The sequence below is a fragment of the Lotus japonicus genome, chromosome 4, assembly GCF_012489685.1.
Source record: "Lotus japonicus ecotype B-129 chromosome 4, LjGifu_v1.2".
Classification (NCBI taxonomy): Eukaryota; Viridiplantae; Streptophyta; class Magnoliopsida; order Fabales; family Fabaceae; genus Lotus; species Lotus japonicus.
This window is the reverse complement of record NC_080044.1, coordinates 9,617,937-9,632,395: the sequence shown is the minus strand read 5'-3', so window position 1 is coordinate 9,632,395 and position 14,459 is coordinate 9,617,937. Positions and strand designations below refer to the sequence as shown.

General features: G+C 41.9%; 2 protein-coding genes across 2 annotated transcripts; both read left to right on the top strand.

Moving 5' to 3' along the window:
• The first annotated feature begins 11,607 nt into the window (after positions 1-11,607).
• Positions 11,608-12,230, top strand: LOC130712255 (uncharacterized). Its single transcript, XM_057562088.1, has 3 exons — positions 11,608-11,757; positions 11,843-12,087; positions 12,197-12,230. Exons 1-3 carry the CDS (start codon positions 11,608-11,610, stop codon positions 12,228-12,230), a joined length of 429 nt encoding a protein of 142 aa, XP_057418071.1.
• On the top strand, positions 12,219-14,227 carry LOC130716260 (replication protein A 70 kDa DNA-binding subunit C-like). The gene is made up of 7 exons (XM_057566467.1): positions 12,219-12,293; positions 12,382-12,588; positions 12,661-12,793; positions 12,875-13,029; positions 13,131-13,251; positions 13,336-13,677; positions 13,768-14,227. The coding sequence occupies exons 1-7, from the start codon at positions 12,265-12,267 to the stop codon at positions 13,972-13,974; spliced, it is 1,194 nt and encodes a 397-aa protein (XP_057422450.1). The 5' UTR covers positions 12,219-12,264; the 3' UTR covers positions 13,975-14,227.
• The last annotated feature ends 232 nt before the right edge of the window (positions 14,228-14,459 follow it).

Here is a 14,459-nt window from a genome sequence, read left to right as displayed (position 1 = left end):
CAAATTGACAACGGAGACTTCGTTCGCTAAAACGAGCATAACTCGAGCTACATAACTCGGAATGACACGAAACCAACGCCAAAATTTTGACAATCGAAATAGCTACTCAATGGCTCAGGTCATAGAGACTCAAAAATTATTTTTGGACACGGTACCCTAACAAATAGGTTTCGGCCACTCTCAAAAATAGGGTTTCCGAACTTTTTCTTCGATCTAAATCAATTCCTAGGTATTCCTAGGCGATATCTAGGCCAGGGAAACTCTCAGAAAAATTATCAGATCGAAAACTGTCACAGGGGTATTTTGGTCAATATTTTTAGCTCGGAAACTCAAAATCAGAATTTCGAAAAACAAATTAGATGGGGTCGACACCAACGACGATTATGACGACTAATCCTACTAACGCTAAGCTCAGTCGAGAGTTTTAAGCCCAAAGGACGGAACTTTAGCCAAAAATGGGTATTTCCTACAGAAATGAATTCCGGCAGCATTTCGGCGACATTCGGCAAAATGTAATCCGCTAGAAGTACTCTTGGGTACGAAGAGAATATATTTAGACACTAAAATCAACCTATTTGGACAGTTTTACAAAAAGCTCAAAACTTGGAGCACAGAAAGACATAACAAAAAGCGACGGAATTTAAGATCAGAAGAAAGAAATAACATCAGTACCTCGAGGCCTATGCGTAGCAACGAACAGAACGACGATCGGTCAAGAATTGGAAAAAATCAAATCTCCTCCTTTTCCTCCAAAAAGCTCACCCACGGCCAACAAAGAAAATGAAAAGGATGGTGTGATTTTTTTGAGTTTTTTGAAGTCCTATTTATAGGAAATTGAAAACGTGAGAAAATGATTATTTCGCGATTCCGATTTTTCCTACTGATTCCAACGTATTTTAGACACGATATTCTTCCTGCTGAATCTTCTAATTCTTCAAAGAAATATCAGTATGATTTTTGGTTTTCGAGGCTTGTTTTTTTTAATGTTTACCGGCTTAAAATGCACTTTATGCACTTTATGATTTTGACCTCGGATGCAGAAACTTCCTTCTGAAGAAAGATTTGGAACGTCGATTAGAGTGGGCGTACGCGTGTGAAATCTTCATCTGAAGCTCCGAATAGAAAAAGTCTTCCTTGACAGTTCATTTTAGGGTTCTTGAACTATCAGGGTTTTAGTTTCGGCAAACTTCCGATGATTGGAATCGGACGTTCGTAGATCCTAGGGTTTCACCTTGAAACGCTTGTTATATAAGGATTAAGAGAAGTTCTAACATTTCTCTGAAGATTTTTGGAATTTATTCCTATAGTGTTCCAAGGGTGGAAGATCTTTGGAATTTATTCCTATAGTGTTCCAAGGGTGGAAGATCTTTGGAATTAATCTTTTCCTAAGGTTCTTGTCCTAGGTTTAAGCGAATACTGCTTGCGTCATAAGTTCCATCGATTCGAATCTTGTCCTTAACCTTCTCGTGAAATATCTTCTCCATACATTTATTCCATTTAATAAACGTTTATCCAGCTTCCTTACTTCACGTTACATCGAAATTATTCGTGAATAAGAAATTTCACTAATTTATTCTAAGCTAAAAACTTGGGTCTTACATCACCCCTTGTGGCTATTAGTGCAAATTGGCGTATCCAAAAAATTAGAAGAAAGTTTTGTGCTAAGCTTTTAATTGCATCCTCATTATTTGAATTTGAAAGAGAAAGACCAGTTTCAATTTGAAGAATTTAATTTATCAGTCTTTCTAAAAATATGATTGTTGTTAGCTTGAAGGTGTTGTCTCACTACTTGGGTGTAAGCCAGAAGAGGCCGTGATAACACTTGTATCATTGTCAAAGATAGTGGAAAAATCTCATTCTTGTGTTTTCTTTTGTTTATTTCAGTTCGTATTATAGTTTAGCCTCATAGTTGACCACCTAAAGTGTTATAGGGAAGCGATTCATATGGGAAGCTAATGGAAAATAGACCTACCTTGCAGAAGATCAATCTGTTTTAAGCCTTCAATCCTTCAATGGAGAAGACTACCGATCGATACCAAAAGGCTAGGATGTAGTTGTTCATTGAGTCTATACACATTGAGTGTTTGTTTGATTTTCAGTTTGAAAGTACTTTCACCCAACGGAGGTTCAAAGCCTCTTTCATGTTTGAGGCATTGGAATATGCGATCTCGAATTTCAATGCCTCAAACATACTTCTTTCAAACTGAAAACCAAATACAACCTGACTTACGAGACATCATTGAATATGGAGAAGCACCATTATTGAGGTGTGAAATGGGGAGAGAGAAGGAGCGAGAAAAGTGGAGAGAGAGAAGGGGAGAGAGAAAGGAGGCGTAGCGGGTGCTATTGGACGGCAAAAGCAGTGGAATGCATGGGGTAACTCTGCCTATGCTGGGCGGAGTCCAGGAGGCATATGGGGGAGTAAGCCATCACCTAGTGGTGGCCAGATTACTCACTATTTCTTTTCCAACTTCCCTGAGGATTTCATAGAGAAGGAGCTTTGGCCAGTTTTCCAACGGTATGCTACGGTTTGGGAGGTGTTTATTGCGCACAGAAGGACCAAGGCGGGGCAAAGGTTTGGTTTTGTTCGTTTTCTTGGAGTGCAGAATCCAAGCCGCCTTGAACAAGACCTGGATACCATCCGCATTGGCCACTTGAAGATGCATGTTAATTTTCCTCGTTTTGACAAGCGTTCCATTGGTGGTGGTGTGACGCGGCCTTTGCAACCGGGAAACAGGATTGGGACAAGGAGGGGGGAGATCCAACCTAAGAAAACTTTTGCTCAGGCGGTCAAGTCAGTGCCTGTGTTAGCCAACAAGCAGGCTGCCATAAATGAACCTGTGGGAGTTCCCAAGCAGCCTACCCACAGGCAGGGGGCCAGGACAGAAGCACGTCTTGCACCTGTTGAGGACTGGACTGGTCCAATCCTTGAGGGTTCTGCTTGGCTACAGAGAAGTCTGGTGGGGGTGATCAAAGACTTTGAATTGGTGGCGTCGCTGCAAAATGCTGGGTTCATTGATGGCTTCCACTTTATCCAGGTTAGGTATCTGGGGGATGACAAAGTTCTCTTGACTGGGCCTGAGGGCTTTGCCTTGGAGGAAGCTCTTAGGGAGTTGACGGCGGGTCCTGATGCAGTGTTTACAACGATTTACAACTGGACACCAGAGGTCGTTTTGGAGGCTAGGGTGACTTGGGTTCGCTGCACCGGTTTCCCGTTACATATGTGGACGAAGGAGTGCTTTGAGGAGGTTCTTCGTCCCTGTGGGGAGTTGGTCTCCATTGATGCCAAAACAAAGGAGATGGTCGTGCTAGAGTATGCCAGGCTTCAGATCAAAACGTCGCAGGTGGGTGTTGTGGATCATAGTAGGAGGTTGCGTGTTAACGGGGTGCAGTACTGGGTTCGCATGGTGGAAGAGACTGGCGGCGTTCCGGGGACACCTTGTCAGTGTGCCAAGGGGTGTTCAGATGGGGGTGAGGAAGACGGTTCAGATAGGTGGTCGCTAAGTGATGCTTCACAAGGCTTGGGCAGGTCTGCTGCTGATGAGGATGTGGGCGCAGGGAGTGAAACGCTTCCGGCCACCATTGCCATGACGGAAGGCGAGCCGACGCAATTCACTTAGGAGGCTTTGAATTTTTTCGTGGGGGGTAGTAATAGTTTTTGCGAGATACCAGGTAACGACATACAAGGTGGCACATTTGAATTTTTGAATGTTCATAATGATGAGGGCATTGATTGCGGTGGGATTGGTGAGGCTAATGATGAGATACTCATTGCCAATGATGGGCTAGTGGATACGGTTACCGAAAAGAATGTGCATGTGCGTAAGGATGTACAACCTGTGGGGCCCACGTGGGTTAATTCTTTGGAAATACAAAATGATCATTTTAATTCTGATGTGCCAGCGAGGAAGGTGGTTATTGGGGACCATGAGGATATTGTTTCATCAGTGGGGCCGTGTGCAAAGTTAACTGGGTTTGACCCAAATCCGACCCAAGCGAGCTCTGACCCAAAACTTATAACTTGCCAACCTGACAGGGTATCGTGTACTCCAATGGTTGCTCAACCTTGCTCTACTGGTGCGATCACCTCTCCCATTGCGTTGGAGGTTGTGGAAGGCCTGAAAGCAAGGTCGGCGGGAGATGGGGTTGCCCAACGTCTGTATGATGGTGTTCCTCGTCCAACATCTTCAGCGCCTCCGGCACCCGACCAGGGTCAATCAGCTGCAGTTTTCCGTAAGCAGTGGAGGAGAGTGATCTCTTCACTTTTCTCTGCGCTGCCGGAATCCCAGTCGCTCACAACAGATTGGCTTCGGGATGTGACATCTGATGCAAAGCATATGTGGGCAATGGGGGAGGAGTTTGGGGTGTCGTTTGAAGGGGATGAAGCGGAGATGGTTTCTAGGCTGTTGGAGTTGGCGAAACGTGATGCTCCAGGGCATGTGGGGCTTTTGGGTCACGGTGGTGAGGGGACTAATGGGGTTGCTCAATGAAGCTGTTGACTTTTAATATTAGGGGGTTGGGAGATGGGGCAAAAAGGAGGGTGGTGAGGGAATTGGTCTGTCAAAATCATGTGGAAGTGTTATGTATTCAGGAGACTAAATGCCAGAATGTAGATAGGAGGATGTGTAGTATGTTGTGGGGTGATTCTGAGTTTGAGTGGCGGGCAATCCCGGCTGTGAATAGGGGTGGGGGTCTTTTATGTGTTTGGAATTCCAAGCTGTTTGTGTTGGAGGAGTGCGTGGAGGGTTTGGGTTTTCTTGGTCTGGTGGGGCGTTGGGAGCCGAACCAGCGACGGTGTGTGATTGTAAATATTTATTCTGCTTGTGACATTGAGGGGAAGAGGGCTATGTGGGATGCTCTCTGCTCTTGGCGTGGTAGCTGTAGTATTTTGGAGTGGTGTCTTGCGGGGGATTTTAATGCTGTTCGGTGGGAAGATGAACGGCGTGGTACTTCTGGGGTGCTTTCTTCTCAAAGGAGAGAGATGCATGAGTTTAATATTTTCATTGCAAATATGGATTTGGTGGACCTTCCTTTGGCGGGCCGAAAGTTTACTTGGAGGAGGCCAAATAATCAGGCTAAGAGCAGGATTGACAGGTTCTTGGTGTCGGAGGCTTGGTGTGAGTCTTGGCCTAATTGCTCGCAACTGGTACTGAATCGTGATGTCTCTGACCATTGTCCCTTGCTGTTGCGGCAACTTAATCATGATTGGGCCCCCAAACCTTTTAGGGTCTTGAATTGTTGGCTTGAGGACCCTCGTTTGCCTCCTTTAGTTGATCAATCTTGGAAGGGGATGAGGGTGCATGGTTGGGGTGCTTATGTTCTCAAGGAGAAGTTGAAGGGTCTCAGAGGGTGTTTAAAGGAGTGGAATAAAGGTGTTTTTGGTGACCTGAAGACCCGTAGGGTGGAAGTTGTTCAGAAGATTAATTTGTTGGATGTCAAGGAGGAGGATGAGGGTTTGTCTCAGGAGGAGGTAGTGTTGAGAAGGGATCTTCTTACAGAGTTTTGGAGAGTGTTGCGGTTCCATGAATCTTTGCTGTGTCAGAAGGCCCGGTTGAGATGGTTGGTTGAGGGTGATCAAAATTCTAGGTTCTTTCACTCTACTATTAATTGGAGGAGGAGGGTTAATTCCATTGTTGGCTTAATGATTGATGGAGTTTGGGAGGAGGAACCAGAGAGAGTAAAGGGGGCAGTTCATGGTTTCTTTGAGGCTAAGTTCAAGTCTGCTGGTGTAAATAGGCCAAAGCTTGATGGTGTGCAGTTTAAATCTATTACTATTGATGATAATTCTGGTCTAACTGCGGTTTTTGAGGAGGATGAGATTAAAAGGGCAGTTTGGGAGTGTGGGGGGAGTAAAAGTCCGGGTCCTGATGGGTTTAATTTCAGGTTTATTCAGCGGTTCTGGGATTTGCTGAAGGGTGATCTGTTTAAGGCTGTGAAGGAGTTTTGGCGTAGGGGTGCTTGGCCGCGTGGTTGTAATGCGTCCTTCATAGCTCTTATCCCGAAGGTTCAGTCCCCGCAAGCTCTTAATGATTTCAGGCCAATTTCTCTAATAGGCTGCATTTATAAAGTGATTTCGAAGCTGTTAGCAGTCAGGTTAAGCTTTGTCATTGGGAAGGTGATTGATGAGCGTCAATTTGCTTTTGTGGGGAACCGTCATATGTTGGATAGTGTGGTGGTCTTGAATGAGGTGATGCATGAAGCTAAGATTAAGAAGCGGCCTAGTATCGTTTTTAAGGTTGATTATGAAAAAGCTTATGACTCTGTGGAGTGGAGCTTTTTGGAGTATATGATGGGGAGAATGCAGTTCAGTCAGAAGTGGATTGGGTGGATCATGGGTTGTCTTAAATCAGCAATTGTGTCTGTGTTGGTTAATGGCAGTCCGACCAGGGAGTTCCGGATGGAGAAGGGTCTCCGTCAGGGTGATCCATTAGCTCCTTTTTTGTTCTTAATAGTGGCAGAAGGTCTAAATGGGTTGTTCCAGAACGCTGTGTCTGTGGGGAAATTTAACGGCATAAAGGTTGGGCGGCAAGGAAGCTTGAAGGTGTCCCTGCTGCAGTTTGCTGATGACACAGTTTTTCTTGGTGAGGCATCAATACAGAATTTGGTGGTTTTGAAATGCATTCTTTGCTGTTTTGAATTGGTTTCTGGGCTGAAGGTTAATTTTCATAAGAGTAAATTGGCTACTATTGCACTTGACTCTGGGGTGACTCATCAGTTTGCTTCTTTCCTTAACTGTAAAACTATGACAATCCCGTTTGTTTATCTGGGCATTCCTGTGGGAGCGAGGGCGGATTGTATGAAGACATGGGAACCTGTAATTAAGAAGTTGAGGGCTAGACTTGCTTCTTGGAAACACAAGATGGTTTCTTTTGGAGGGCGATTGTGTTTGGTTCAGAGTGTGCTAACGGCGTTGCCTTTATTTTTCTTATCTTATTTCAAGATTCCCACGTGTGTCTTGAAGGTGTGTAATAGAATTATGCGGGATTTCCTTTGGGGTGCTAGTGATGGGGGAAGGAAAATAGCGTGGGTGAAGTGGGCTGATATTTGTCAACCAAAGGAGGTTGGAGGATTGGGTATCAAGTGTTTGGACTTATTTAATCGAGCATTACTGGGGAAGTGGGTGTGGAGATGGAAGACAGAACGGGGTGCATTATGGTGTTGGGTGCTTCAGGCCAAGCATGAGGATGCCTTTTATATAAAAGAGTCTCCATGGTGGCGTGATGTGCACAAGGCTTGTAATTTTAGGGAGGTGAATTGGTTTGAGGAGGCTGTGGTTAAATCATTTCGGGGTGGTGATGCCACACAGTTCTGGTTGGAGAATTGGTCAGGAGGGGGGGGGGTGCTTCGGGAGCAGTTCTATCGCCTCTATAATCTGTCCAATATGAAACGTGATGTTGTTGCAAATTGTGGTGTTTGGGAGCAGAATCAATGGCGTTGGAGGTTTACTTGGCGTCGTACTTTGGGTTCGCGTGAGCAGGAGTGGCTTACTACGATGATTCAAAATCTTCCTACTAGTGGCTTTCAGGCAGGAAATCAGACTCTTGGTCTTGGCAGCCAGCAGTGGATGGGGTGTACTCTGTGCAATCTGCCTACTCGTTTATGCAGGAACCTTCTTTGAGTCCGCCTGACCCTCTGTTTAATCTGGTTTGGCACTCGAATGCGCCTTCGACTGTCAAAGCGTTTGGGTGGCGGTCATTGCTCAATCATCTTCCTTGTTTTCAAAACTTGTTGGCCCGCGGGATTGCCTTGACCTAGGAGGAGGCGCAATGCAGTTTTTGTCGTTCAGAGGAGGAGTCGGTGTGTCATCTATTATTTACCTGTTCAGCGTCGCAAGAGCTGTGGAAGGAGTGTTATCGGTGGCTTGGTGTCATTATAGTCCTGCCGGCGACAGCAAGGGAACACCTTCTTCAATTTAATTTTGGTGGGAATGAACAGCAGCGTAGTGGGATGTGATCAATTTGGTTGGCTTGTGCTTGGACACTATGGCAGATGCGCAATGGAATTGTGTATAGGGGATAATCTTTCTGTCTTTCAGCAGCTTTGGAGCTTGTTCGGTGGCGGTCGTGGCAGTGGAATACGGCCAATTTGAAGGGTTTTGGGTATTCTATGTTTGAGTGGAGCACGAATCCTACTATGTGTGTGCTGTCGGTTTAGTTGGGTGGGTTGGTACTAAGATTGCTGCTGTGTTTTGTGGGGTGAATTTGTATTGTTTCTGGTTTGGAATCTTTGGTGAGTTTTGTGCTTTTGAGGTGCTTTTTAGGTGTTGCCCGTAGGTGTTTTTAGTTGGGTTTGCCACTGTTCTTTGGTTTCAAAGTTCAGTGTTTGTTTTGGTTATTTTTTGGCTTTTTCTTTTTGGTTTGTTGGTTTCTCTTGTATTGGGATTGAAGTACCCCTTGTACTTCCTTATCAATACACATTTGGCTTATCTAAAAAAAAACTACAAGAAAAACACTGTTTACCAAGATGAGTTTTTTTTTCTTTTTTGATTACCTTCCTCGCGTACGTATAAGGCTGAATCCAATTGATTTTGAATTTTCAAAAGCAATTGCCAAAAGCCTTTGACACTGAAAACCGTAAGTAATGCTAATTTACCGACATAATTTTGAAGGCTATGAAGCTTTTTGTATTGGGATCGTTGGAAAAATTACTGTTAGATTCATATATAGTTGTTGGTAGTTTACCAATGGTATGTTCGGTCAGTACGCTATTGATGGAGAAGGTTGTTGGTGGCTTACCCATGGGTGCGATTGTCAGTAATTACCAATGGTTCGCATCATCGGTATAGCGTTGGCCTCTCCGACCGACACTAAAATGAAAATGTTAGAGTTAACTTATACAATTGACGCTAATTGGAAGCATCGACCATGGTAGCATGTGTGTTGTTTCGGCGAGTTACCTAAGACGATGCTAAAAGTAGCGTCAGTGCCAAACACTAGTGCTAAAACATTAAATTGACATTTGACATGAGTCACGAAGCCGGTGCTATCGCTTTTGTCTCATTAACGTTGGATTTTGGTCAACGTTAATGAGGATTTTTCTTATAGTGTGACTCTCAAGTGTTCGGTTTAAAATAAAAAGTTAAAAAATAGAGATGTTTCGAATCAAAATAGAAGAACTATCTATGACTTAGCGGCCATCTAGACTCTAGAAACCCTTACTCAACTCACTTTCTAATTAAAAAGTGGAATTAAGCATATGGTAGGTGGACATTTGCATTTATTCACACTTCAAGTTCAAAGAACTCTTGCATGAGGGTGCGTGTTAAAATATAATATAAAACCATACATTTAGCTCTTAATAAGAAGATGTGTCACTAAGCACGACGATGTTTTATAAAATGTACGACCGTGCTATGTGAAACATCAACGGTCCTGCTTTAATTTGCACATATAGAGAACATTGTTTGTGAAGCATCCATGGTGGTTGTGTTGTTAAGCTTTTTCAGCTTTTTCTTCACTTTTTCTTTATTTTCCTTCTCTTTTCTATTTAATCGATATATCACCGGTCTATTACACTTTTTTTTCGTCTTGACCAAGGTATCCTCAGGCCGACAGCTGTGAGACTAATCCTTCACCCCGCGGTCAGCGGACTAAGTGGTAGGGGTTAGCCAAAGAGTTTTTTCTATTCGCAAGAGTTGGGATTCGAACCTCCAACTATCTATTACACATTTAACATGTAAGTATGAGTTCTATTAAAATAATAATGCATTAAATTAAACAACAAACAAACACAATTTATGATAAGAAAAAAGAAAAAGAAAAATCACTACATTGGTTTACCATTTATCATATGCCACGAAGTACCATGTGATTGAGAAATGAGAATGTACGAACCTGCTAAAAGATCCTTTGGCTTGAATAAGAAAACAAGATGAATATCACGGGCGTGTAAGGAAAGGGTAAATGGTCACTTTGGTCCTCAAAAGTGTTAACCTACTTCACATTCGTCCCTGAATGAATTTTATTCACCTCGCGGTCCCCCAAAGTGTCAAACGTCCGTCACTTTAGTCCTTGACGTTAAAAAACACAAACAGACGTTAATAGAAGGTTAAGTTGGAACGTTAGGAAAGTTTGAAATGCTTCAATTTAGTGCTTGATCTGAATTTTTCCCCAAATATTCATCTTCCTCAACCTGCAACCTTCATCACCTCAGATCCATCCCAGAAATCTTCATCTTCCTAATCAAAAGTCATCCCACATCCACCCTTTTCTGGATCGATCCCCTTACCAGCACCATGGCCACTCTCTCATCCCTCCCAACAAGCTTGCAAAAGCCCGCATAAAGCGTTTTCCTCCTACCTTTTCCGCACTTTGTTCCTTGAAACCTTCTGATTCTCTCTTCTCTTCTTTCTCTCAATTTTCTCAAGAAAATTTGAAGTAAAATATGTGTTTTTCTTGAATCCTTTAATGGCTGAGGTGACCAAGACTAGTTTGGTTTCTTCTTGGCATGGCCACACACAACACAACCACCATAATCAGAAGTTGATGTTTAATAACCTCTGAATTGAAACCCTGAAAAAAAGCATTTAATAACCTCTAAAACCAGTTGAGTCTTCAACTCTTCGTTTCATTCGCATATTTCTTTCTTCATTTTTATGCATTTATTCCAACAACAACTCTCACACTCAACAACTCTCAGAAACCACGGAAAAGGACATACCCATAAAGAAAAATCGTGACTTTCTTCAATTTCCAGCAATTTTGTGTAGAGAAATTGGGTTTGGAAAAAATGGGTAATCGTTTTGCGTGCATGACGAAAAAGGAGTCAAGAGAGATTGGATCCAAAAGCAAGAGAATGGGTGGTGGATGTGGGATGGCTTTTGATTAGGAAGATGAAGATTTCTGGGATAGATCTGAGGTGATGAAGGTTGCAGGTTGAGGAAGATAAAGATTTGGGGAAAATCCAGATCAAGGACTAAATTGAAGCATTTTAAACTTTCTCAACGTTCCAACTCAACCTTCCGTTAACGTCTGTTTGTGTGTTTTAACGTCAAGGACTAAAGTGACGGACGTTTGACACTTTGGGGGACCGCAAGGTGAATAAAATTCATTCAGGGACGAATGTGAAGTCGGTTGACACTTTTGAGGACCAAAGTGACCATTTACCCGTAAAGAAATACAAACTGCATTGATGAACCTTTGTGACCGTCATGCTTGCAGGCTGCAGACTCATGGAGTCTATTCACGGGGTATTAACAATGGAGGCCGTATCTATACTAGATACAATGCACAAGCCCTTAAGGAGGACAAAAATCCGACGTGGCGTTAGCAGAGCAGTCCTACAGGTGTCAATTTATCCAACTATTTCATTTTCTTTTATTAAAGTTATTTTCTTCAGTAGGTCAAAATCCGTCAGCAGTTAACCATTAGGTGGCCACAAATATAACCTACAGGTTCCTCTTTTAGATGTGCCCAGTCTCCTCCTAGGTCGAATACGGGTACATACCGCATGTATGTGGGTGGATAATATCAAGCTATTATCATCTGACATGTTGTTTCTGTGGCTTTTCTTTGTGTGTGATTGAGCTATCTATAAATAACATTCGAACCTGCAGATGAGGCAAACTCATTCCCAAACCCGTCTGATTTTCGAAATTCAATATCCGAGATGAAAGCTGTATTTAATGATGTTTCTGAGCTTCGAAGTGGAAAGGAACAGTGGAAGATTATGGTGAAAGTCATTAGGATCTGGTATAGCAAAGGTTTTGCCAGTTCCAAACTTCCCCTTTCTCTTGAGATGGTGCTGATGGATTCTAAGGTGAGGTGTTAATACCAGCTCTATGTGGTTATGTTAGTTAAATCTGTTAGCCATGTTAATGTGTGTGTGTGTATGTTATATGCAGGGTAACAAAATCCATGCCACAATCAAGAAGACTTTGATGTACAAGTTTGAGAAGTTGCTTGTGGATGGTAACGTGTATAGTATTTCAGGGTTTGTTTTGGTGGATAGCTGTGGTGATTACAAGACGACCAGGCACAACTACAAGATTTGTTTCATGTTTAAGACTGAGGTTCGTCCAATGAATCAGTTTCCTATTGAGGTGTTTCCTTACACATTTGTGTCTCTTGCTAAGATCCTCTCACCTGGGTGTGAATCAAACTTTTTAGTCGGTATGTTTGCAATAAATCATTGTTGTATTCATTTTTATGCTCCATGTGTGAATTTTGTTTGATGGTATGGTTGTCATGTAATGCAGATGTCATTGGGATTCACACTGGGGTTGGTGTTGAAAGGGAGATTGTCACTCATGGGAAGACATCTAAAATGAATGTGGTTGAAATTGAATCTGAAGGGTACTGTTTTTTCCTTTGTAGAATGTAATTAAGCTCTGCCTTTGGATGATTGTTTTGTTGGTTGAATGTGTAATTGTGTTGTTTTCAGTTTGAGGATTGAGTGTGCTCTATTTGGTGTTTATGCTGATGAGCTGACCAACTTCCTTGGTGGTGGTGACCTAAATAACCCTGTTGTTATTGTTCAGTTTGCCAAAGTTAAATCTTTCCAAGGCAATAATAGTATCCAAAATGTACATGGTGCCACCAAGATATTGTTTGATCCACCTGTACCGATGGCTGATGTGTTGAAGAGGAGGTAGTGTGATTGATGGTATAATTGTTGATAGATTGCTTTTATTTTGGTTTAATGTTTCATTTTGTCGTTCAGGTTTTTGGAAAAAAATGATAGTGGTTCTAGGTCTCTTAGCCAGTTGACAGATTCTAAAAGTGTTTCTGGTGAGGATGACTTCTTGGTATTAACTTCTAGCAAGACAATTGCTGAATTGAAGGATTTGAAGAAGGTGATAAGGATGTTTAAAGGATAGGTGAAATTTAAAGTGGTGATTGTCCTTTTACTAATTATTGAGGTGGGTTTTTTGCAGGACGTTATCTGTGTTGTGTATGGTAGGATTTGTCCAATTGAAGAAGGTGTTGAGTGGTGGTACACGGCCTGTAGATGTAATAGGAAGGTGTATGCTGATGAAAAGATGTTCTTTTGTGAAAGCTGTAATCGCCATGTCCTTGCAGTGTATCCTAGGTTGAATGTGGAAGTTATGATATGTTTTGTTTGGAGTACTTTATACATTATTTATGTAGGATATTCAATATAACAATTGATGTTTGCAATCCATGTTATAGGTATCGTTTGCAGCTGACTGTGGAAGACCATACTGGGATTGCTAATTTGGTTCTTTTTGATAAGGAAGCATCTTCGTTGGTGGGAAGATCATGTACTGAAATGGTTGAAGTGACTGAAAAGGTTATAAATTATAATAATTTGATATTTAATCTGGTTGTGTACCTAATAGCATATTATAATCTGGTGTTTATTGTGTATTGTTAGGATGATGGTTCTAATGGAATTCCGGAGGAAATTGCTAAGTTCATTGGTACAGCTGCTCTTTTCAAGATTGAGGTTAAGAATTTTACTAGCCTAAGGTTTGATAGGTCCCGTTTTGAGGCGTCGTATCGTGTTAAGCGAGTGTGTACAGATGAAGATATTATACAGCAGTTCAAAAAAATGCAGCTGGAGCACAATGTACGTGTTCATTTGCCTTATTTTTGCTATACATATTTTCCTAATGATGGGTCTGATATTAATCCTTACGGGATAAAGGTTGGGGCATCTTCAAGCTGTGTTATGGTGACTCCCCAGTCAACATTGAAGCATGAAGGAGTTGCAAAGGTTTGTATAGTCTATAAAATGAATTTTTTATTATTTATGATTGTGTGCATTGTCTGTTGAAAGTAATTGTTTGTGTTTTTGGTGTGGTAGGATTTGATGGAAGATTTTGGGACTGTTGGGGATGACAAGTCACCTGTAACACCCTTTGCACTGGAGTCTCCTACCATTGATTTGAATGGAGATACTCAGGACATCATAAACTCTAAAAGGAGTCTATCAACTGAAAATGAAGAATTGGTGTCCGGGTTTGGGAGGAAGAAGAAGATGTCACTCAAGATGAAGAAGGACAAGATGTGATTGACATTGGTTGTGTGGTGCAGTGTTTGTAGAATGTTTATTTTAACGGATGTGTTTGTTAAGAAGCAATTTGTTTAAGTGTTTGTGAAGAAGCAACTTCCAGTTGCAGATTATCAAGTGTGTAGGAACAGTTTGTGTAAGTATTGGTGAAGAAGCAACGTTTAGTTGCAATTTGTCAACTGTGTAGGATTAGTTGTTTACTATTTGGATTATTTAAGTTTTTGAATGTTGGTATTGGATGATTGTAAGGAAATGCCCTGTCTTTCCTATGTTTGAATCTTAATATATAGTTGATCATTGCTGTTAAAATTTCTTTTATGACTATTTCGAATGAAGTTTTGTTGACCATGGTGATCTCACTTTCATTATATGTTTGTGTAAAATCTTTACAGGAATGATTCATTGTCAAGAAATAATATTTAACTTGGTGGCTGTTACTAATTACGGATTGGAGATTGAGGGTTTAGCTATCAGTTTGCTATGTG

Coding starts and splice junctions, on each gene's coding strand:
- LOC130712255 (XM_057562088.1), top strand. CDS start 11,608: ATGAAAGCTGTATTTAATGATGTTTCTGAGCTTCGAAGTGGAAAGGAA. Junction 11,758..11,842: donor TGGTGCTGATGGATTCTAAG/GTGAGGTGTTAA, acceptor TGTTATATGCAG/GGTAACAAAATCCATGCCAC. Junction 12,088..12,196: donor GCTAAGATCCTCTCACCTGG/GTGTGAATCAAA, acceptor CATGTAATGCAG/ATGTCATTGGGATTCACACT.
- LOC130716260 (XM_057566467.1), top strand. CDS start 12,265: ATGAATGTGGTTGAAATTGAATCTGAAGG. Junction 12,794..12,874: donor AATTGAAGGATTTGAAGAAG/GTGATAAGGATG, acceptor GGTTTTTTGCAG/GACGTTATCTGTGTTGTGTA. Junction 13,030..13,130: donor GTCCTTGCAGTGTATCCTAG/GTTGAATGTGGA, acceptor TCCATGTTATAG/GTATCGTTTGCAGCTGACTG.